This window comes from Cyrtonyx montezumae, unplaced genomic scaffold (genome assembly GCF_038088225.1).
Source record: "Cyrtonyx montezumae isolate F1298 unplaced genomic scaffold, pur_monq_1.0 scaffold_17, whole genome shotgun sequence".
Classification (NCBI taxonomy): Eukaryota; Metazoa; Chordata; class Aves; order Galliformes; family Odontophoridae; genus Cyrtonyx; species Cyrtonyx montezumae.
Window position 1 is genome coordinate 6,285,033 of NW_027071903.1, and position 24,873 is coordinate 6,309,905.

The following is a 24,873-nucleotide window of genomic DNA, read 5'->3' on the forward strand; positions in this document are numbered from 1 at the left end:
AACACAACACCACCATGGTCTACAGAACCTTCACTGGGATGATAAATAAGTTGGCTGGAAGGACTTTGGCAGTGACTGTGTAACTAGCCTGACTAGTGATAGGCCTGTGTATTTTATCACGGCTTCCTGCAGTTGATTTCCTTTATTGATTCAGAGAAAATGTTGCCTCCTGTGATAGCAGGGTAATAGTGTATGGGGCAGGTTAAGGATTAGCCCTCGTGTCGCTCACATAGAACAAACTGGAAGGTGCTGAATTCTGTTTGCCCGAGAGTCTGCCATGTTATTTGTGCCTCTTGCAATGAGTGATGCTGGGGAGAATACTTGGGATTACTTGAGAAGCATCTAAGCAGAAAACAACCAAAGAACAACAACAAAAAATCCCTGGGTACTCCATGTTTTAAAAAAAAGTGAATTAGATTAGCAGTTTTTCCTCTATGCATACGTGACGGTTGTTGTTAGAGCAGCTCATGCAGGTGTCTGCTCAACTGTCTGCAGAAGTTCAGATATGTACCAGTCCCTTGCAATGAGAGCATAACAAGGTGATGAGCTTTTTCAGTAGCACTGTGCAGCTTTCAGTGGAATGACATTCATTGTGGAGCTTGCTTTACACTGTCTATTAGTACTATTTATAACTTCGAATGGGATACGAACAACGCTTTGGCCTTGATTGCATGGGGAAGAAATACAGCTTTTTCATTTGTGGTATGCTGTTTCCAGTCCTCTGTACTTGACTGCTGAATACTTGTGTTTCCTACAAAAGGAAATACTTGTACAAGCCTCGCAGTTATATGTTGGACAGATAGAGTGTTGTTCTTGTGTCACCAGAATGAAATCCTTTGCATTTTTTTCTAATACAGCAAGATTTGGTCTGGCACAAGGTTCAAATTGTTGTAAAGCAGAGTCTCCAAGAGCAGTAGTGCAGCAGTAGTATTGAGGAGGGAGAGGGGAGCGTGGGAACAGTCCTCTCTTCACTTTTTCAGGGAAAGATACAAAAGAAAGAGTGTTTACTTTATACATAGCATGTTGGAGTCTTATTATGGAATGTGTAATACACGTGGTGTTCCCCACATGCCTCGTGTTTAGAAGTGTCAAGATCTTTCTTCTCTTCAAATAAATGTCTTTACAGATGCAGAAGACATAAGCTGTCATCTTTAAACTTTTGTGTTGGTCTTATTTAATATAAGTGAATTTTGAAGTCTGTGAAGTGTTGAAGAATTGCATATGTTACTGCAGATTTGGCTATAAAATTGTCTGTAAGACATACTGATCTGTAATATTTGTTAATAGTAAAAATAGAGTGCTTGTGTTTCCTACAGCTTTGCATTTCACATGTTCTTTCTGGGCATAGCAGGTTTGTGTTATCAGTTCGGTGCCTTGGCTTCCTGAAAGGCTCAATGTGTAATCAGAAGAGCCAAATTATAGTGCATGCCTAATGTGCTTGTGTAATTCAGTGCTGTATAGCTCAAACTCCTCCTTATTAGCTTTTTTTACTTGTAGTGCTAATTAACACATGTTGCATGATTATCTTTTAACTAGTTCTGCAATGTGAAATTCATGTCTGCTTAGGAAAAATAATCACCAATTTATGTACACAGTGCATATAGATTAACAAACTCTTTTGTTCTGTCTATGATTTTATGCAATCAAGACAAATGATTTAATCTTGCTCTCCACTGTAAGGCACTGAGGCTTGTAAAGCAAGGAAGAAAATATTTTCAGTTCTTCGTATGATATTGAGACCTTCTAGAAAATTCCATTTTAATGAGTTTACTGCACTTTGATGCGTTCAGATGTGCAAAGTTAGTTATTAGGAAATAAAGTAATCAAATTACTTTAATAAGGGATGTTCAAATGCATATGGGAATGTGTTTTATGTTTATCATATTTGTAAAAGTGCTAATGTAGAATATTTGCTCTAAATCTCAGAAGCAGAGCTATCGGCAGCGGTGACTTAGAGGAAAAATGTGTGTTTTAGTGGGTGTGGGATGACCTGGCTCGCTGTATGATGTTCTGCCCGGCTGTGTCTCTCCTGCTTTTTCACCTGTGAGCTTGTGTTTCATATGTATGTCTAAATGCATTCTGTGAACAAGTTGGTACTGTTTCTTTATTCCACCTGTGTGAAGGAATTTTGACCGAAGATAAAAACCTTCATTCCTCCAACCGTTTTGACAGGATTAATACAGGTTTCATACTTGAAGTGTAATAGCTAAAGAAACACGTTGCTGTTGAATTAAAGGGGTTTCTACCTTTTAAGTTAACATAACATAAGTTTAGACTATTCTTTAAAGTTCTCAGAGGGCAAAGAAGGAGTTACTATTTAATACTAACCTTGTAACTGAGAACCATGTGAACTGAGGGTTCTGTGTTTTTGTTTTTTAAAGGGACATTGCACAGAAGTTGATTGTTCAGGATACTAGTACAGGCTTTCACACCCTAACACACACAAAAATAAATATGCATATTTTTATATTAAAATTTTTTTAAAGTATGTATAAAGATGCCTAGATGAGATCCTGGGATCACTATGACCATTGTATAGCTAGAACTCTGACCTATATTACATAATCATGTGATGGCAAATCCTGTTCAGTTAGAAACTCTGTTAGGCTGAGAGTAAGGACCTGAAGATCTTCATGCATTTTTCCAGCAGTTCTAGTTTCTCCAGCCTGGCCTTGACCACCGTCTGCTCCAAACTGACCCTCTTGCTACTCAGGCTCCATTCACCTTCCTACGTAATGCTTTCCAGGAGGTGTTTGTGGCTCTCTAGTTGTACCTGAGTTTGTCAGTAGGAGCTAGAAGCTGCAGATCCTCCCTACTTTTATGTCTAGTCACCCTGCTGCTCAGGCCAATCTATTAGGCATTTCTATCTTGCACCTGTGATAGGTGGAGGACATCATCCTGAAATGGGATCTCAGGATATAGGCAAATCTGCAGTTGTACTAAATAATAAAAATAATAAAAAGCTGTCTCTTGACTTAATAAATTACTAAAAAAGGAGTCTCAGGTTTATGCAATGAATTATGGTATGTGGAAAAAAGGTTTCATTGACTTTTTAATCATTTGAAAAGGATAAGATTAGAAAACGGGATAACTTCCCCTGAGGACTGCATTAGCAGACCTCTGCTGTTCTCATCTGTACAGGGGTTGCAGTGAGGACTATTAGTCCCAAGTTGGACGATCTAGGAGGACAGAAGAATTAGTAGCAGTGTAGTAGCACGATGATACCAGCTTGTTACTGTCTTTCAAGAAGTCAGTGCAACTCTCCCTTCCTTTCAGTCTTATATATTGTCAACAGTGTGTGCCTAGTGCAGCATCCTGGGACGCTGCAGGAGTAAAAACCTTAATACTTCTCACTGTTCCATAACATTTGAAACGTTTCTTTCTCCTTCACAGGAAATGACCTAGAGGCCTTACAAATAAATTCGTGCATTTTTGTTCCGAGTCTACAGTCGAGAGCAAGTGCAGTCTGGAAGCACCACCACTTAATGTTACAACGGAAACAACTACCTCAACAAACAAGGAAAGGGGAAGAAGGCTTGCAGTAATAAACACTCTAATTTTCAGTAGCTTACACTTGGAAAGTCTTCTCTACACCGAGTCCACTTTTTTTTTTTTCCATCCAGTATTAAGAAGAGACACTACAAGTAAACGAATTTGGCAGACTGGCTCTGTCAGGACGTTTGAAGATATCTGATCTGCTGACATAAGGATTTGCTTTTTTTAAGGAGGGCGCCTCTGCACTGCTTTTAGAATCGCTGTTGATCGGTGGTTTGCTCCACTTTTCCTGATATTACTAATTGGAAAAAAGTATTAAAGTATTGCTTCTAAAAATATTATTTGCATTGACAAATTTTTTGTAGACCTTACAGCAAGTAATGATAACATGCTCGTGGAGAAACTGTAGGTGATAACTTCTCTGCTTTTCTGTGCGCAGAGCGGAATACCGAACCAGGCAGAGCATTACTAAGATACTTCAGCTTGCTTTCTGAGTACAGTTTATAACTGCAGCAGGGCTGCACTGAACACTGAAAATACTAAGTCAGCAAATCTGCTGCCTTTCTCATTGCTGATACAGATTATACAGATGCTTGCCTTTTTGAAATGCCTTTTGTGAAACCTATGTACACAGTCCTCCACTGTTACTGTACGTAACTATATATTTGGGGAAGGAATTTGACAAGTGATTGTTAATTGAAGAAGTCTTCGGACAAGCACTCACTTATGTATTGCTGTAGTGCACAAGAAAGCAAAATGGACTATAAGCGGCGCTTTTTGCTTGGCGGGTCCAAGCAAAAAGTGCAGCAACACCAGCAGTATCAAATGCCTGAGCTAGGCAGGACCCTGAGCGCACCACTGGCATCTACAACCCCAGCATCTCCCCTGGTCTCCTCAGCTGCTGCGGGCAGCTGCAGCCACCCTGTATCCCATACGACTCCGATTGCAGACATCCAGCAGGGAATCTCCAAATATCTGGATGCACTCAACGTATTTTGCCGTACGAGCACTTTCCTTACAGACCTTTTCAGCAGTGTATTTAGGAACTCTCACTATTCTAAGGCAGCTATGCAACTGAAAGACGTGCAGGAACATGTCATGGAAGCAGCGAGTCGACTCACAGCAGCAATAAAACCAGAAATAGCAAAAATGCTGATGGAACTGAGTGCAGGCGCTGCGAATTTCAAAGATCAAAAAGAATTCAGCCTACAAGACATTGAGGTAAGTTACTTTGGGGGATTCTGATTTCCATGTGAAATTGTATTGTTCCTTCTGAATTGGACTTGTATTTAAAAATCACTACTACACTGCAAGTTCTGTCTGCCTCGCTTTTGTATTTGTGAGCAATGCTGATAAAAAGAGAAGCATTTTATCTTTGTTCTCAGAAATATTATTTACAGTGGCCATCTCCCAGCTGTGTTGAATGAGATAATTAGTGGTTGCTTTTGTATAAGGACTTGCACTAAATTTAAAGATTTCATGAAATAAGATAAATTGTAATTAAGTTGTACTACTTAAGTAATTGTAATCAGTAGATTTCTGTAAGATTTGAACTTACAACTAGAAATACAATAGCACTTTTCTTATTTGGGGAAACGTATGTCCAGTTCAAAAAATAAATGATGATAATAAGAGCAAAACAAACACAGCATCCCAGTGCCCCAAACTAACAAGACTAAATAATTAAAATTCAAACAATGGTTTAAATATTTTATGTAGTCCTGTGTGGAGCTTGAAGTTGGACTCAGGCAGCTCAGAAACATGGTGGGTCCTTTCCAGCTCAGGATATTGTATGGTACTATGATTTCTCATTCCATGTTAGTTAATTTCTAATGATATTAAGCTATCTTCTAAATTAAACTACATTTTCCTTACTGTTATCCATTCTGAGGTGAAATCTGAGCAGTTGGGAGAGGCGTTTTGTCATCAGTGTTCACATAAAGCTGCGTATCAGTTGAGAAATCAAGAAGTTAGTAGTGAGAAATATGATGTTTTTTCCATGTTCTATACTTAGGTATGCAATGAGGTAAGATTGGGTATATACTTAAAGATACCTTTTCTAGGCCTCGAAAACAATTTAATAAATCATTTGTGCAAAATTGTGCAAAGGCAGTTATGCATTTTAACATGGCTATAACCTACATAAACCATGAACTAAGGATTAAACTCTTCACTTTTGTTATCATGGCATTAAATTCAACACTGTATCAATCATGCATGACTACATGACATAGTGAACAACTGGAGGGGTATCACAGGAGTAACAAGACATCCAGAAAGTAGGGCTTCTGAGGACAAACTAGAAAGACTGACTTTTACAGAAGAGAAGACTAAAAGAAAACCAGTAGTCATCAGGTATGTAAGAAGCTGCCAGAAGTTGGCCATGTTCTGCCCTTTGTGTCCATGTGAGATGGAGTAGGAAATAATGAACAAATTTCAGAAGGGAAGATTCATTTCAGGTATTGTGGAAATACTTTGTAATGTCAGAGAATCACTGAAGTGGATTGCTAAAAAAGGTAGGGAGCCTCCATCACGAAGACCTTGCAGAGTGTGTTCAACTTGCGTGTCACAGACCTGAGATCTTCTCTTAATCTGCTGTTCTGTGATTTGAATACTGAATATTTATGCTGAAACTTTAATTAACAAAACTGTTTTCCTCCTGATCTGTGTGAAATGTTAACATTTCATAAAACTAGAACCAGGATTCAAAGCTCACTTTAAATCCACATAATGGAAGCAGAAAAAAATGTAAGGCTTGCACAACTTCACCAGGATATACCAGGGAAGAGTGTGAGAGGCAGCACGATTTTGTCATAGGACTGAGGGGGAAATATAGTAATATCTGAAGTTGTTTTTCCAGCTTCTCTAGATGGTGACTGAAGATCTTAATTGATTTTTTTTTCAACGGAAGAGGAAACAAGATGTTTCAGTGTTTCGACTGGCAGCTCAGAAATATCCTCTGAACTCAGGAGCCTTTTGTTGGGGGTGAACCTGTTAGATTGCCTGTGTATACACTTAAGTATTAAAAGACTTAACATCCTCTGGAATCTACTTTATCTTGCCTAACTCTTGTTAGTGAGTAGCATTGTATCTTCCTATTGGTCATATGAGATCACTCTTCCAAACTGCAGAGCACTGCCATGTAATTAAAAAATAAAATGCAATATTCTGTTCACCTTCAGTAACGTATGAGAAAGATGGCTTTCTCATCATCTGCCTCACCAGTTTGAGAAACAGCTCATCCTTAACATAATTATATTGATATTTCAATCTGGTCTGCTCAGTGGGTAGGAAGATCATGCACAGGGCTTGTCATCACCAGAACCATGAAGAACTGGTATAAATAAGGAAAATGAGGAAACCACTGAGTAAGCCAGTTGTGGTGTCATGTTTTTGTCTGAGGTGTTGGGTTTTTTTTTCATTTTGTTTGCTTAGGGAAAAAAAAGCCAAAGCCATTATACTCCATTACATAGAATGGTACTTGGAACTGCAGGTCATTGTGTGTATGGAGTCTGGAAGACTGATACTGGTTGCCTGTTAATTTTATTAATGATAGTGTTATCTTAAGCAACAGATTCTTTAAACATTTGCTTGCCAGGGAATATTGCATGGCATCACTGTTAAGCATTGGAATCAGGCAGTTGTGTGTGTGCATTTTCTGTATAAAAACATTCTAAAATTGATCACATGCTCCCAACAAAGATGTTAACGTGGGGCAGAGTGTAACCTACAGCTACGGCCTCAGCTGGCACTTTGTTTGTATGTCATCAGTTTAATTAAACTCATCACCTGCCTCAGTGACAAGTACGTCTGAAACTACGCCTCCTCAGAAATAACATTGCTTCCAGCTCCCTAAACACAATGACAAATTTCTTTTAGGTACAGTTATTCAGAGAGAGATTGCTGTCCTACCTGGTAAAGGACTATGAGAATCATGGTGCTAGAGGTGCATTTCTTGGGATAGTTTGCAAGCCAGAAGACCTCATCATATAAGCAACGTAAATGACTAACAAATAATTTAAGAAAACACCACCACTGCCAGAAACATCCAGGCTGACACCTGCAATGGCTCCAGTTCATCTTCAAGTATTACACAAGTTCTAGGTTGTGGCTTGTTCTCAGCATGGTCTAAAGAAGGGGAATTGAATGCTTTTGCCTGGTGAAGTAGGGAAAAATGAAGTAGATGGTGGTATTCCCAATAGTGAAAACACCACACCCATACACTGATGTTGTTCTGCAGATCTCACAATGTGTGGTGTGTCACTTTACACCTTTACACACTTTGCTATTGCTGGCTGACCCTGGCTGTGTTAAACTGGTGGTGGTTGCTCTTTTGGAAGAAAATCCCTGTGAATTGAATTTTAAAGCAAAGTGTGTCTGCCTTGCGGAGTGAGCATTTAATTGGACGGTACAGAAATCCTCCCCCAGTTAGGTTTTACTTAAGCAGTTAAAACCAATCTTGCCCATATCTGATGAAGACTGGAATGGATTATTTTTCAAACAAAACAGGAGTTTGGTAAAGCAGATGTTGCTGTTTATCTTCACTGCTTAACATTAAAAATTACACCAGGAATGTTGTGTGGTGCCACTTAAACTAAATCATTTGTTTATTTTGAATGTTATTCCCAGGCAGGAGAAACTTCAACCTCTGTACCTTAAATATTCTTTGAAACTTAATCAGCTTGAAATTCCTAATGAGTCCTGGTTTCTTCTTCCCCTGAGTAACACATTCTTTGTACACAGAAATATTCACAGTGCAAGTTGTTGGGTTTCTTTGTTCTTTTTTTTTCTACTGGAGTGATCTTATAAATGTTTCCATCTCTGTAGTGAGGAAAGTTTGAAGTTTTACTCATTTTTATCATTTGCTGGGTGTTTTTTTAATAAGGCAAGCTGCACTTACAGGGGTCATTCAAAGTTCCAAAAATGTTTAATTTTATGCCTCGTACAAAGAAGGGAAGTGATGAAACCAGAATGGAATGTCAAAAGGAGACCGGATGCAATGGAAAAAAAGAACTGCCACCACGGGTTCTTGTAGATAGCTAATGCATATAACTGTTCATATGACTACAACATCTTGCCAGTAAGATCATTGTCTGAATATTTTTATTCCAGAAGAATGTAGCTGAAAATAAGCCAGATGATTTATTTGCTCTAAGGTACAAAGGCTTTGTACATTATCTTTGTATTTTATGAATTACTACTAAAATGGTATTCAAGTCTAGTCTTTTTTAATAAATCAAAGTCTTAAACCATGTCTTAAACCACTTTGTGACAAACTCCACAAAAGAAACAAAACATTTTGAATAGCTCTTAAATTCTTTCTGCAGCAATTTGGGAAATACTCACTTCTCTCCTGCATATCCCAGTTGTGCTTTGTTGTAAGCTTTTGTTCACTTCAGAAAGCATGGCCTTGCAAGCATGCAGAGCACTTGCATATATGCTGCTTTGTCCTCAGAGCTGCCCTTTCGAATGGCTGCACTCTGACAATTTTATACATAGTGCCTACAATGAAGTACTTGGTTTTAGGGATCTTTGTTTTGTTTTGCTCGTAGTAACTGTGGCCTGTCTCTGGTCGTAAATCTCAGAAGCAGTGTAAGCATGAGAGGGAGATAAGTGGGGATGGATAAGCACACATGGGGTGCAGAGCCCACTGCTGTGGGTGGCTGCCATGTGGAGCCAGCTCTGGCATCTCAAAAACGGGTGTGCTGTCAGTGCCAGTCCCTGCAGGTGTGGGAACAAACCAGCAGCCCTCCTGCTCGCTCTTCCCTACTCTTCTTCCTTCTTCCCAAATGAGTGTGTCACGTTTCAGTGAAATCTTCTGAAGGGATTTGTGCCAGCGTTAGCAGTCCTGTCAGACAATGCAAATTACAGAACTGTGATTTTGTGTGTGTATTCTGCAGTCACCGTTATACTCTAAAAACAGTACTGTAGTGCATCTGTACTGTGTGGCAAACCATTTTTCATGTTTGTTAGTGATTATTGCTCTGCTTGGAAGATAAACTTTTGAATTAAACTCTTCTGATTTTGCGATCATGTCTTAAAAAATATTAGCATAAATTCAGCTAGGTCTATGTGCAAATGGTTTTTGCTGTTGACTGCTTGTGATAACATGCTACTTTTTTTTTCCCTATTGTTTCACATGCTTGATACTGCAAAGTAACTTAAAGCTTTTCATTCTTTACTTCTGAGATTAAGGTACAGTTATTTAAAGACAACACAGAAGCTTGAATTGACGATATCTGATCTCCTTAATTTGTAGAAACTATTGCTCAGTGTTTGCCATAAGTATACAGTTAGATGTTGAGTGTTACTTCTTGTCTGAGGCATTAGTATTTCTTTAATAAAGAAGTCACAGTTTAACTTAGTTGTTTAACCCAAGCATTGAGCAAGAAAGAAGGAAAAAAATTGTGTAAAATCTCCTATTGACTTTAAATTGCTTTTTTCCTTCTTCCTAAAGGTGCTTGGACGATGTTTCTTGACAGTGATGCAGGTCCACTTTCAGTTCCTGTCACAAGCTCTGCAGAAGGTCCAGCCAGTGGCACACTCTTGCTTTGCTGAAGTAGTAGCCCAGGAAAGAAAGAATGTTGGTGGTGCTGGAGCTTCAAATTTAAGCCCCACAAATGAGCTAGAAGATGCAGTAAGATCATGGAGAGGAGCAGCAGAGGTAGGGAAGGCTCACTGTAGTGACATTGTGTTGTATTCAGAGAAACAAAAATTCAAGCCTAGGTGCCCTAATAAGGGAAGAGAATATCTAATTTTAAAGAAATGCAGCATTTTAGGGAAGAAACAATGTAATTATTTTCTGACACCAAAATCTGTTTTACCTGTTTGGTGTCTTTGTGATCTCTGCCCGATGAAAAGCTTTTACTCATGAAATGATTGTACATAAGCAGTGCAGAATGTTGTATAAAAATAGTTAATTTAAAATTGTGCTATTGCATCTCAAAGTGCCCTGTAATTGCTATCAAGCTTATTTAAAACCTGTTTAAAATTAAATTTGGACTTGGAGATCTGGGACTCTACCCTTTTTTACCTTGACACCCCATTTCAGCTATTTCTGTTAATAAAAACTGCATTTCAAAACAGTGTTTAATACAACTATTACGCTATTCAAATCAACAGTATCTGAAGTCTTAAATGCAGACAGGAGTAGGCTTCTGTTTGTTTTCCACGTGTGGTACATGTGTATCTTCTGATTCGCTGGCAAATGTTTAAAATGCCCTTTCTGATAAGAGATTTACATCCTTCCTCATCTGAGCACACTGATCATGTGGCCTGCATTACCAGGATCCACAGTTCAGAGAAGAAATTGAAATAGTAACAGCAAACAATGCTGATTTGATTTGCTATCCAACATCATACAAATTCCGTGAGACCTGTACTTTCAGAGTGGCACTAGAAGTTTAATCAGTTATGATAAACAACCAGCTCCAGAACGTTCCCAACATGTGCTGCTTCTAATCTCCTTTGTTTTAAACTCTGTGTGAATTGTTTGTTTTTATTTGTTTTTTTAACTTAAGTGTGATTTTGGTTTAGTGTTGAACTACTTAACTCCATAATTTTTCTTTACGTTACAGGCCACATCTCGATTGCGAGAAAGAGGCTGTGATGGATGTCTGGCAGGAATTGAAGTTCAGCAGCTTTTCTGTTCACAGAGCGTGGCAATCCCTGAACATCAGCTCAAAGAGCTAAACATGAAAATTGACAGTGCTTTGCAGGTGAGTTTTTAAAATCGGTTGCTTTCATGTGCATCTAGTACAGTCAGTGGGACTGTGAATGAAATAGGGGGGGAATGCAGTAGTGCAGAAGCGTGTACTGCAGGCAGCTCTGAAGTATGCAGGAACTACCAGTATCGACTTACATGATAAATGTGTATATGCTACAGAACTGAGTAAGGTAAATCTACTTAACAAATTTTCTTGTGTATCCAGACACAATGACTGCTTGCTTCTTTGCTGATGTGGCTGTTCCCTTTCAACTTTTTGTTTAATGTCAGGCTTACAAAGTGGCTTTGGAGAGTTTAGGCCATTGTGAATATGCAATGAAGGCTGGCTTCCACTTGAACCCGAAAGCTATAGAAGCAAGTCTTCAGGTAGGATCTGCTGAACCTGCTCTTTCATCCCTCTTCACCTTAAAAGTAGTTATTAAAAAAAATAATAATTTGGACTCATAAGGATGTTTTCATGTCTTCATTTCCTTCTAACTGATCTGTTCTTTTATACTTCAGGGCTGTTGCAGTGAAGCTGAAGCCCAGCAAACAGGAAGGAGACAGACTCCACCTCAGCCAATTCAGTGTGAACTGCCCACTGTACCGGTTCAGATAGGGCCGCACTTCTTGAAAGGAATATCCTTTAATGAGTCTGCAGCAGAAAACCTGAAGCTGAAAACGGTAATAGTCCTGAATCTAAGCACAATAGTTAAAAAGTACAACGAGAATCTGTAGAACTCCTTAAAACTCAGAGAGCAACCATAGTAGTTCAGTGCCAGACTTGTACTTAAAAGTGCATATTTTTAGCCTGACTTCCTGTGGAATCAAGATGCGATAACGCTGTAGGTTCACGCCTCTCTCTGATAATGTTTAAACCACCTAGGCAAGTTCAGTCCAATGTAAGAGAAACACAGAAGTCTAAAAGGTAATTAGAGTTCTATAACCGTTTTAAAAATAGGTGGTTAGGTATCAAAATATGAAGAGGAATCCTTACAGATATCCTAAACGCGTGATGGACTTCAGAGCTTCTGTGATCTTAGGTGCCAAAATTGGTCAAGACTGTGTCTTCTGCTACTGGAAGTACTTCCAAACTTTAAGCAATCTTTCGAAGTCAACTTAAAAATGTATTTTTAGAAGTTGTGGAAGAGTTAATTGAATTTTCAATGTAAAGAAAATGAAAAAGATGTCTGTTGAGAAATAATTTGGGAATTTTCATCATCTTTTTCTAATTTTCAGATAAGGCTAGTCCTTGCTCCTGAAAGAAATGAAACAACCAAAAGCTTAAAACGTTTTCCTTTTGTCTTTGAAGTGCCTTTTGTAGTTTTGATTAAACTGCTCTGCAAAAGATAAACACTGTTTATCATGGTGGAGTTCTCCGTTCAAAACAGCACATGCTGAATCCCGTATTTCTGTTCTACAGTTAAGGTCTTACATGTAGGACTGTTGAGAGGTAGCAGACGTAATAGGTGGCTGAAAAGCTTTTGACAAATGTGTACATATGAAGTATTAACATATCTGAATCACGTGACAAAAGTTTGGGTTTTTTTTTCAGCACACAATGTTGCAACTAATTAAAGAAGCTGGATGCCATAATGGACTTACCCCACGGGATGACTCTCCTGTTACTGAAGTACTAAATCAGGTTTGCCCTTCGACTTGGCGTGGAGCCTGCAAAACTGCTGTGCAATTGTTATTTGGCCAAGCTGGACTGGTAAGTAACTATAGATAGGCTTAGCAAAAAAATGACTACTTCAACATCCTGAGGGAAAACTAGGTATTATAAAATGTTTGAAAATTTATTTCCTATATCATTCTCTGTATTTCTCTTCTAACATGCAGCTAACTTGAGTTATAAAGAAGACATACCCTCTTGGAATGCAAGGTTGTAGATGTTGTCTGTAGTTGTTAGGAACAGGGGAACATAGTGTGTACTTAATATCCTTCATTGATTACAGCGAAATGTTCCTTGTTCAAGGAATGTTTAGATGCTGTATTGAGGGACATTGTTTAGAGAGAACTATTGGTGATGGATGGTTGGACTCGTAGGTCTCTTCCAGCCTTGGTGATTCCGTGATTCTATGAGAAGACAAGAAAATGTGCTTGTGCTCCTGCGACTAGTTCCTGTGGTCTCTTCATTTAATGAAGTGTTTGTTGATAAATTCATTTTTTAGACTTTTCATTTAAAAGGGCAAATAAAATGGGGACAGGGTTAGAGTTAGGATGCTGGGAGTCAGCAGCAAGGTATTGGAAATAGGGCTGAGAAAGAAGTGTTCAGCAGCAGCCCTATGGGAGTGTGCAGTAATTCTTAGGAGTTCTTGGCTTCTCAGCATCTAGATGAGCAATGCCTTGGAGGATGCTGCAACCCCCACTGCTTCCTTTACAGTGAAACAAAAGCTTGGGGGTTTCAGTGTTGTGCACGCCCAAGTCTTGCCCTGATCAGATTTTGGGACTGGCCCAAGGCAAATTTGAGCTCAGGAGTCTGGAAACCTGGTGTCCCCTAGTCTAGACATAACTAGTTAGACCTGCTGGTAATTAAAGCACTGATACTGTTCAGGTTTATCATACGGAGAGTTGTCAGCATAAACTTAATATATGTTCTCCCATATGACGGTGCTGATACAAAGAATATTATCTCAGTAGAAGCATGAATGTCTTTGCCTGAATCTCTTGTTCTGAAAACAGCAGGTTTCTATCTTCAGTGATACAGTAATGAGGTCTACATATAGTAAAATATTTTCAAGCCTTCTCTCTGGGTTCATTCTCACTTTTGATTTGTTATAGCATGAATGGGTGTGAGGGTATAAAATGTGTGCCATAATTCTTTTTACACGATTCAATTATGTTTGTATGTAGTCTCATGCAATGGTGAGAAACTGTAATTTATTTCTTTAAAGGCTTTTTTGGGTGGAGATGAGGGAGGAAACACCTTTAAAACAAGAACAATGGATGTCTGATGCACAGGAAGCTATCCAGTGAGCACCCACCAGGCAGGGAGTGAGAAACATGTTTATTTTATTTGGTGTGCAACTCGGATAAATATATCATGGGATGATATTATGCAGTCTTTTGTGTACTGCTTTTTTACAAACTAAGCTATCTGCACTGGTTCAGAATGGTGAGTTAAGCTGAGTCAATATCAAATTTCAAAAGGAACACTGATACACGCACTCTTGGGCCTGTCACGCCATGTGCCTTTGGAGAAGAAACTCTTGTTAGGAGTAGAAAGTGCAGTGAGGTGTAAATTAGTTTGTTTTATTGTTATAAGTTTTTAACTTAAAGATTTTTTAGAAGTGTAGGGGTGCGTGTGTATATGTATATTCTAAGGTAAAATGAGAATATACACGTGCTAAGGGGTGGGTATGTAGTAAAATAATGAATTTTCAGATTTAGGTCAGCTAAAGAAATCTGTGTTTGAATAAAAAAGAGGCAAGAATTAAACTAATTCAGAGGATGAATGGAAATTAAACTTTGCATGGGTGTCCTGCACAAAATAAAGTTTAACTTTGTCTCTAGTTAATCATCCCTTCCTGTGCTAGCAGATCTTTGTTGGCAGAAAACACGTGTTGCAGGAGCAACTGAATCTCCTAGTAGTGCTTAAATCCTAGATGTTGTAACTGTGACCAAATGTTGAGAAATGTGACTTATTTTTAAAGAGAAGGACGAGGGAAAAAAAGCAAACCAAAGACATGGAGGAAAACCCCCCACCCAAGGCCATTGGCACTATAGTGCATCACTTCCAGGAACTGATCTAGAGTTGCACAAATTAAAATTTTACTTCTTGACTGATCTGAAATTGATCTGAGCTTCAGACAGCACTTCTGGGGGAAGCTGAGGGGAAAAGAAAAATTACTATTAGCTGATCTCACTGTAGCCCAATTATGATTGCAGTATAGCTAGATCTATACCAAATTACTTGAAATTAAAATGGTACAAACATGAAGAAAAAATAATGGTGTTACACTGTTACTGTGTTAGGTATTACCATGAGTGGATAATAGCTTTTGGTCATGTAACTGTTTAGACAGATTTTACAAGTCATGATAAAACCTGAGCAAACGTAGAGAAAAATGGAGGCCTTATGTTAAAATATTGAAATGGTAGGAAATAGTAATGCTTAAGTACTGTTGGAAGGGTTTGGTAATGCAAGAGAGAGAAGAGAATCTCACCTTTATTTATATTTCACCTTTCTTCATAACTAGTTACAGAAAACGAGACAGAAGTGGAACCAGTGCAGGATGACTGCAGAAAAGGCAGTAATGCCCCTTGAGGCTTATTTATGCTGGAGGACTTTTTACCATTTCAAGGATAAATGGTACAGCTAATCTGCTAGTCACTGGAGCAGGAACTGCTGACTGTTGCCAAAAAGCTGCTGGTTCAGCATGACCAAAATAGGAAATTATGGAAATGATCAAAAAGGCCAGCTCATGCAGACTGGACAACAACAGAAAGCACAAACCAAATATGGAACTTACTATCACTGGTACTGAAGTTTAAATGAAGTTGGAGTGAATCCATTCCTTCTCAGTTTCCATAAAAAGAAAGGTTCATGACAGATTAATTTTCAAGATTTTCATCTTCCATATAAATTCATGATGCCTTACAGAAGGCTTAGAATTAAAAAAGAAGATAAATTGAACAATCAATTTTCTTATCTTTACTACTATTAATTCTCTGCTACCTACAGTACCATTGGACAGAGATAGGCTGGTATATGATTTTGTAACACGGAATGTTTGTGTGGGAGGTTGGTATTAAAAATTGCAGGCAATGTGAAAAGTTTCAGGCTAAATTTGCCTATAGCATGCTATGCATTATTTGAAGTATTTTGAGAAATAGGTGTTTGGGGGCTATTAAAGTAGCAGCTGTGCTAGACTTCTCACATATAAGAGCTGTTACACAAATCCATTGATAACTACCAGCTGGTACCTAAAGAAGTAGGTAACCACATGGTAACTATAGTATGTAATTGAGAAGAATGTCCTCAAAATATAAGGTAATGTATCAAACTAATATTTTACATGCTTTTGCTTTTTTCTTTCCCCAAGATATTAAAATGGAAATGAACATGTGATGATGATTTTGAAAGTAATTTGTTTTTATCTCTTTTTCTGTACATTTGTAGTGTGGCAGGTGACTGACACAATTGCATCTTAAGTACAGGGATGATAAAAATAACTGGAACTAATCCTAAGTATAAATTTCCTTTTATTTTCCTGTTATTTTCTAGGTGGTTGTGGACACAGCACAGATTGAAAATAAAGAAGCCTACGCTCCTCAAATAAGTTTAGAAGGATCCAGAATAGTGGTGCAAGTTCCATCAACTTGGTAAGTGAAAGTACTGAACTGTAGATTATATTAGTAGGTATGACAGAAATATATAGGAAGGAATACAGTGCAGTACAATGTGGAGCAGGGACTACTATGTAATTATGGCTCATCTTCCTTACGTTCCTCTGTCTGGAACTACTTTTCATCAGACTGACCATCAGCTGTACTTGAGCTGTCTTTGTACTAGTGCTCCCTCTGTTGGCGGCAGTGGAAGGGAAGCAAGACTGGCTCACAAGAGTGAAAGAAGAGTAAAAGTTAGATGATGAAAGAGGGAGTTAAATAAATATAAATCCAGAAATATTACCCTTCACGGCAGGTCCTCATAGGTGTTACTTCAGGAAGGCTGGGTGTTAGATGGGATTAACAGAAGAGCTTTAGCTCGTAACTGAGATTTTCTTTAGGTGCTGTTGAGAACTGCAGAACTCTGCAGTTCAAGAAATGCCATCCCTAGTGGTTCAACTGGCTGCCTAGGAAAGCATAATATTAATTTGCGTTTTTAAGTAAGGTTGTCTTCTCTTTTGAAAAAATAATTTGGAGTTACAATATTTTCTTTATTTCTTCAGTGTACTTGGTGTTATGAACATCGGTGTGAAACACTGCATTCATCTGAATCCTTGGTGACATAGCCTGTCACTAATGGTACCAGCAGTGTGTCCAGAAGTACGGATCAGCCCACAGCCTGTTTACACAGATTATCTTTAATTCCACTATAGAGTGTAAACTGACACTTCTCTGTTCCTTTGCATAAATTGCTTTATTGTGAAAGAACTAAAGTACTGCTGAGCGCTTTGTGCCCGGCTCTGCGTGCTCTGAAAGAGCTCCGCCTGCTGACACACTGTGAGAGTGCCTGCTTGCTCAGCTCTGCTGAAAGCGCTCCTTAAGTATGTGACAAACGTGCCAGTACTTAAATCCAGGTTATTCTGATTTCACCTCACATTAAGTCCTAATTCTGTAGACTACTGAAGAATTTCAGTAAGCCTGCATCTTCACAGACCAGTTAAATCTTCCACAGATGATTGGATGTGCTCACTGAAGGTGTCAGGCTGGGCGTTTCTAGGGTTGCACATCTAGAGTGCGCTCAAGATTTAAGTCTCATGCACTGGCCTTTCTGTCTGGCTCGGTGAGTGCTCTTGCCCTTTCCCAGAAAACAGGATTTTTTGTGTTTTTTTTAATTTCTTACTACACCTCCATTATGTGTGCTCAGCTGAAAAGGAAATGATCAATAAAAAGAAGAAACTAGGGCTGCGGGTATCAGTCCATAGGAGTCCTCAGGCATTCATACTCCGTACTGCTTTGCTAGCTGTACTTTTGTAGGAGCAGAAGTAGCATATTATTTAGCCTTTTATTATCTGACTAGTGTGGTAAAATTGTTCATGTGAAATTCAAAGTTTTGATTTCGATTACAGGTGTCTAAAAGAAGATCCAGCAACAATGTCTTTGCTACAGAGGAGTCTGGATCCAGAGAAGACTTTGGGACTAGTAGATGTGCTCTACACTGCTGTGTTTGACATACCACGGTGGAAGGAGGGAAGGTACATCTCCTCTTGAGCTTCTTGTTTAAACAAAGCCATCATTGTTGAAAAGACTATACTGAGGAATTTGATAGCACTGGTTAACCAGGAAGAGAAATCCACTGGTCAAACCAAGCAAGAAACTTGTACTCTTTATAGGTAATCTTCTGGGTACATACAGAGACACAGCAGACTTTAAAAAACAAAACAAACAAAAAAAAAAGACCAGCTTATCTATGTGCACAAAAGTATTTGTTTTTTCTTGCATTAAAAAAATGTTTTATATTAAATATCTTCATTTATACCTTGAAGTGCAATTAAAAATTCTTAAGTAGAATAGTAGTGCTGTTGCATATCACAGAGTTACAGAATAATTGGGAATTGGAAAAGACCTCTGGAGATGATCTAGTCCATCCTCCCCCACAAGTAGGCTCCTGTGGAGTACTTCATGTGTGACTGTGGTTAGTAATAGTTTGAACTGTTACTGTAAGTAGCCAATGAACTAGCAATCTGATAGAGAACTTTGGCTTTATTTCTTCTACTTTCTATTACCTAAATGCACATTTTTCTCCAGAATAAAAACTCAGTTAAATTTCTTTAGACATCCAGTGTGATGTTAGGATAAATGGGATTTATTAGGTGGTTTAACAAATGTTTTTGTTGATGCAGGGAGCAAGCTTTGCCTTGTATTCAGATCCAGTTACAGCGTGAGATCTCAGACTTTGGGAACCAAGTTGACATGCCATCTGGAAATGGAAGCAAGTCTTCAGGTGGTCTACAAAAGACATTTTCAAAACTGACTTCACGGTTTACAAAAAAAACTTCCTGCACCAGTACAAGTAATAGTGGAAGTTACTCGATCCCCAGTACACCTTCCAAAAATGTCTTCATAAGCTCCAGCTCAGAGGAGAAGGCTAAAATGCCCACTAATGTAGATGCACGGTTACAAAGCATTTTGAACATTGGTAACTTTCCTAGGACCACAGATTCACTGCAGTCAATTCAGAGCACAAATAATCAGATAGTAAATGGGTTTTTAGTTGAAAGACAGGACAACTTCTTCAAACTGGATGAAGGCAAGGATGACAAAGGTATGAATTTACCGACTGACCAAGAAATGCAGGATGTTATAGATTTCTTGTCTGGCTTTAACATGGGCAAATCCCAGCAGACATCTCCAATGGTGAAAAGAAGGAACTCTATTGCATCCTCTACAGCAACAGAACAAAAATCAGGAACAGTACAGCAGCAGCCACAGTCTGTCTCTCACACACCACTGCATCCTTCTCAGCAAGCCTTGTCTCAGCAGCAACAGTCGCAGAAGCAGCAGCAGCAAATGCAATATTACCAACATTTGCTTCAACCTATCGGACCACAGCAACGTGTACCTGCCAAATGGCTGACGAATTCCTCACAGCAGCCAGCCCAAACTGTTGGAGCTGGATTGTCTCATTTAAACCAGTGGAATAATCCTGGTTTTTCAGATTTAAGCTCTGATTTATACAGTTTGGGTCTTGTGAGCAGCTATATGGACAATATGATGTCTGAGATGTTAGGACAAAAACCACAAGGACCTAGAAACAACACGTGGCCAAATCGTGACCAAACTGATGGAGTGTTTGGAATGCTGGGAGAAATTCTGCCTTTTGACCCTGCAGGTGCGTGTGCTTTCCTTTATTACTTTTTAGGAGGATCCTTTTACAAATTAAATAATACTGTTAAATCTTCTAAGTAGTAATTATTTCCTAGTGCTATTTACCAGATGTTAAGGTTCTTAAAATAGATACACCTTAAAATATACCTTAAAATACCTATAATACCTTAAAATAGGTATGTGTGTATGCTTTTTTTTTAACGTAGGTTAAACTGAAGTACAAAAAAAAAAAAAAGGTAAAAAATGTCAACAAGTTTCATTAATAAATAAGAACTGGAACAAATTCCTTGTTTCTTATCGTAGTGGTAGTTCTTTCCTTTCCTATAGGGATCACATCGAGGTGTTGAAACTTAAAGACAGTGTTCCTCCTACTGTTAATTTTTTAGCTTGTTTAAAAGCATCGATAACACTCACATTTATTTATTTTTCCTCCCCCACCAATTATTCTTCCTGCTCTTTACCAGTCATGCACTCTAGAGATATAGCTGAATTTCATCTTTCCCATATTCCTGCTTTTCCCCTTCAGTACTCTGCACTTTCATGGGAATCAGTTTCTGCTCTTGAGCTGTTACTGCAGTGAAAAGCTCAGATGCTGAAGGATTAGAGACTAAGGAGCGAGTGTCGTGTGCTTTGCCTTATGTGTTGGAACCACCAATAAACTGTAAAAGTATGGGATTATGTCAAAGGTGAAGTGAGGTAAAATCGTATGGCTACAAGAAAATAAGACTGTTAAATTGATTATAGAATCTGGGTCTAAGAGGAGATGAATGATACTGCTGAGATCAGTGGACCCATCTATTTCCTTACAAAAATATCAGTTGGCATAGAACATAGCAACAGGAACTTTGTAGTATGCACTTATGACTTTTTATGTTAAGAATTGCCATTTGTTTTCAGTAAATATCAATCTTTCCCTGATCTGCAAGGTGTTTCAGGATCAGAATGTTTTCAGAATGGTTGTGGTTCTTTGTAAGAAGTAGGAAGCTTCTGGGCTGCATGTTCTAATGAGATCAATCTCAGCTTTCGATCTCTTGAAGCAAACCAAATCACAGCATGGTTGGAAATCATTTTGAGATCTGGAGTCAACGGTAATAGTTCAAACACTATTTTTCTGAAATTGGATAAACATCCAGTCTTCAATTTTGTCAGTATCTGCTGCTGGGATATTGGACCTTTCAAGGCACAAGCCTGATCACAGTCACAAAATACTTCTCTCCAGAGAGGATGCGAGGGACAGGTGCAGACGAGGAGAATTCCAGATGAGAGCTATTATCCACCATGTATAACACATCTGCTTTTTATTAAAACATTTCCTGTTCAGTGTTCAGTGCTTCATCAAGAGGTGTAAATTGTCCAGCATTAACTATCAGTCAAGGAACTTATTTTCTATTGGAGTACAGTCAGATCTAGAGGATTAAATGGAGGCGTTGAATGCAATAAAATCAGCTGAATGTCAGCTACTGACTTAATGATTTCTTTTATTTAGTTGGGTCTGATCCAGAATTTGCCCGCTATGTTGCTGGGGTCAACCAGGCTATGCAACAGAAAAGGCAAGCACAGCATGTCCGTCGTCCAAGCAACACACGGAGCAACTGGCTTCTGCCTGATGATCCTCACAAAACCTGGCCCTTTCCTGAGTATTTCACAGAAAGGTGAAAGAATGGTCAAGCTACTTTTTTTTGTTATTGTTTTTGTTTTCTTTCTCTAGTTTGGGTTAGGGTTAGTTCTACACTCAAAACTTTGCAGGTTATGGGAATGAAGGGTATTTTTTCTGATAGCTGCTGCACCTGCAAGAACTGCAGCTCATGGCAAGAAATTTGAACCCTTTCTGCTTTCTTGGTACTGAAGAACTGGCTTTTGTTTGACATAATTCTTAAAATAGAACGTGACAGAGGATATGAGGTCTTCATAACGTGGGTTCATTTAGAATACTCTTATTTCAGAATTTTGAAAACATTTAAGACCTAGTTTTGGTGAGGAATGATGCTATGAAAGTTGCAGCACCTGACTTAATTCAGCTTAACAGATTTTAGCCACTTAATCTTACTACTTTAAGGCATATCACAGTACCTTACAGCAAGTATGTTAATAGTTTTTCATATCTTTCAAGTCATAACTTTATTACAAAACAAGTGTTTGAAGATCCTCTGTCCATTTGTCTACATAGTTAGAGCTATGAGTCTAAGGCTAGTTTTAAAACCAGTAGAACAAGAGTGCTTTCTAGCTCAATTATGCAATGAAAGAGCTGAGTGTTTAGTGACTGCAAAACCAAGAATCATTTGTTTTTTCTTTCCTGACCAGGACAGACCGTGTTATTTCAGTAGAATATGTATAAACTGACTGTAACAAAGCAGTGATATGATCACTTAGAAGTAAATACATGAAAGTATTTGTTAGTTCTACACATAACAAAATATTGAAATGTCTTTGTGCCCTGTCACAGAGATTCAGCTTAACTAAGTAGAGCACTACAAATGTAAGGACTAATAAAATGTTTTGTCTTACAGTGACGTGACAAACAGCTGGTCTGGTACTCAAGGAGATTCTGCCAGCTCGAGTGATGAGACCTCCTCAGCCAATGGGGACAGTTTGTTCTCCATGTTCTCAGGGCCAGACCTCGTGGCTGCTGTAAAGCAGAGAAGGTTAGAAAAATGAACAGAAATACGTACCGATTTATACAAATTTGGGTTGTTTTGATAATTTGAGTGCCCACATAATTGCATCCTGTCAGTCAGTTAAGTTATATGGATGGTGGTTTGTGTACTACACTGTGTGCATGACCCTAATGCTGGGGGTTCACAAATTGAGTTATATTAGCAGCTAAATCTTAATACACACTGGCATCTGTACATATAGCCAGCTGTTAGCTGGAACGGATTATGTCTAGAAAGATCTGACACTTTTCCCTCTTAGATAATCTATTTTGGATGACACTTCTTTCTAAAAGTGCTGAGGTCTTAGAGATCATCTTTGAATTGGTTTTCTAAACTGTACTGCAGTGTATAGCTTTGTCACACCCCCGCACTGCATTTCGATACCAGCATGTTCCTATTCCCTGCTTCTCCTGCAGTTTTGTTCCACTCAATAATGTTGCCCATTGAGGGTAAACTTCTGTCTCACATTGCCCACCACCACCATTTCAGTAGTTTTAAATACTTAAATACTTAGTATTTGCTCCTTTCTTTCTGATCAAGATGGAGCTTAATTACGTTCCTAAATAAGCTAGGTAACTTAAAAACTAAGCTAGGATTTTAAAATACAAGTAATCAACAAATGAATTCAATTACAAATATACTTAGATGTAGTAGTATAAGTTACAGTGTCATTACCTCCAGCTTTCTAATGGGCTGGTAGCTCTGTCTTTGAAACTTCAGTAATTCCGTGCTAGGGGTTAGTTAAGAGGATAATAAAAGGCACAAGATGAAGGATGATTTCTCACCAAATTTTAATCTGGAATCAAACTCTTTACTTATTTTTAGAAAAGGCTTTGAAAAATATTCAGTGACCAAATACTTTTCAGATTAGTATTTGGTCACTGAAAAAAAACAGAGTTGATACATTAGAATACAACTGTCTACTCTCTGGTGACAGGAAAAAAACCAGTGGTTGCACTGACAGTTTTCTGCAGATTACCACTGAAGTTATGGATATATGCACTGGGGTAAAGAAAGTATACTGAGGTACAGTAAGATGATGAGGCAAACAAGTAGAAAAGAATTGCCTAAGCCAGGAGGTGCTTTCTGAATTTGTACCTTTACCAAAAGTTTCAAAAGAGGGGACAAAACCAAATGCTTAATTGAAATTAATGGGAAATCGCTATCTAATAAGCAGTCACAGCAAACGATTAGCTCATCTTCCTTTTTCACCTCCACAAAAATCTGTTCTTGAAACTCTAGCTCCACTGTCAAGCCTCTGACAGCATTCAGTAACAAATTTCTTGCTGCATTAACGTGTACTTTTACCTCTACTAAGAAAACACATGAGATGAAAGCCAGTACACATCCTATGCTGTTAGATAGGACAGAGTGGAAATACAGAATGATCATGTAATGGTAGATTAATGCATGTGGCTCACTTAAAAACAAACCAAAGTAAATGTTGCTTTTTTGGGGCAGAAAACACAGTAGTGGTGAACAGGAGCCTAGTACACTACCATCACCACCTCTTCTTTCTGCAGTGGATGACCGTAATCAGGTAAGCAGAAAACATCTTTGTTTAGTCACTTTTCCTGCATGTGTTTTGTTGTGGTTTTCCCTAGAAAATCAACTAGAATGAATCTGTAGCTCCATATTCCTTACCTTGACTAAAGTGCAAACTGTTGACACTCAAGTAGCAGTACATTCTTTTTTTTTTTTTAATAGCAAGTATCAAATTTGAAATTAGAAATAATAGAACTGTTACCTCATAGCAGAAATCATAATAGAAAACCTAAAGAGTTCAAATTAAGCTAAGACACATTGCAGTCAACTTCAGTTTTCTCTACACAGACAGTTTAAGTCACCAGACTGGCCCTTGTGGCCAGGAAGACCAGTGGCACATTTATAAGAGCGTGGCCAGCCAGTCAAGGGATGTCACCCTCCCCTGTACTGTCCTACTGAGGTGACATCTGGAGTACTGTCTCCAGTTCTGGGTTCCCCAGAAAGGCAGGGAACTTCTAGAGAGAGTCCAGCAGAGGGCCACAGTGATGATTAAGAAAGGCTGAGAGACCTTTGATTGCTCTGCCTGCAGAAGACCTGAGGGCAGGGGGGAGGGAGTATCAGTGTTTATAAATACTTAAACACTTACAGAGTAGGAGTCAAGTGGATGGGGCCCTGGCTCGTTTCAGTGGTGCCCAGCAGCAAGACAAGGGGCAGCGGTCACAAACTGGAACACAGAAAGTTCCATGAGGAGACAGAACACAGGCACAGGCTGCCCAGAGAGGTTGTGGATTCTCCTTCTCTGGAGATGCTCAAAACCTGCCTGGACACTCTCTGTGCAACCTACTGTAGGGAATTGCTTTGGCAGGGGGATTGGACTTGATGACCTGCAGAGGTCCCTTCCCACCCCTACAATTCTGTGATTCTATTAATTACCTGGCTTACTAGAAGTTTAAACTTATGGCAGGGCTACTGGTCATCAAACAAATGTGCTGAAATAAATAAAGGTTTTTCAAGAGGCAAATACTGTAAGAGCTGAGT

At 38.7% G+C, this 24,873-nt stretch overlaps 1 protein-coding gene across 1 annotated transcript in view; it reads left to right on the forward strand.

Moving 5' to 3' along the window:
- GARRE1 (granule associated Rac and RHOG effector 1) overlaps positions 1-24,873 on the forward strand; it is a 49,858-nt gene that overhangs the window by 22,981 nt on the left and 2,004 nt on the right. The window contains exons 2-13 of the mRNA XM_065733152.1: positions 3,394-4,716; positions 9,953-10,159; positions 11,073-11,213; positions 11,492-11,587; positions 11,723-11,884; positions 12,756-12,914; positions 16,431-16,528; positions 17,938-18,063; positions 18,712-19,700; positions 21,183-21,348; positions 22,204-22,338; positions 23,812-23,890. Of these exons, the coding sequence (XP_065589224.1) occupies positions 4,222-4,716; positions 9,953-10,159; positions 11,073-11,213; positions 11,492-11,587; positions 11,723-11,884; positions 12,756-12,914; positions 16,431-16,528; positions 17,938-18,063; positions 18,712-19,700; positions 21,183-21,348; positions 22,204-22,338; positions 23,812-23,890 (2,853 nt within the window). The 5' untranslated portion in view covers positions 3,394-4,221. The remainder of the gene's footprint in view (positions 1-3,393; positions 4,717-9,952; positions 10,160-11,072; positions 11,214-11,491; positions 11,588-11,722; positions 11,885-12,755; positions 12,915-16,430; positions 16,529-17,937; positions 18,064-18,711; positions 19,701-21,182; positions 21,349-22,203; positions 22,339-23,811; positions 23,891-24,873) is intronic.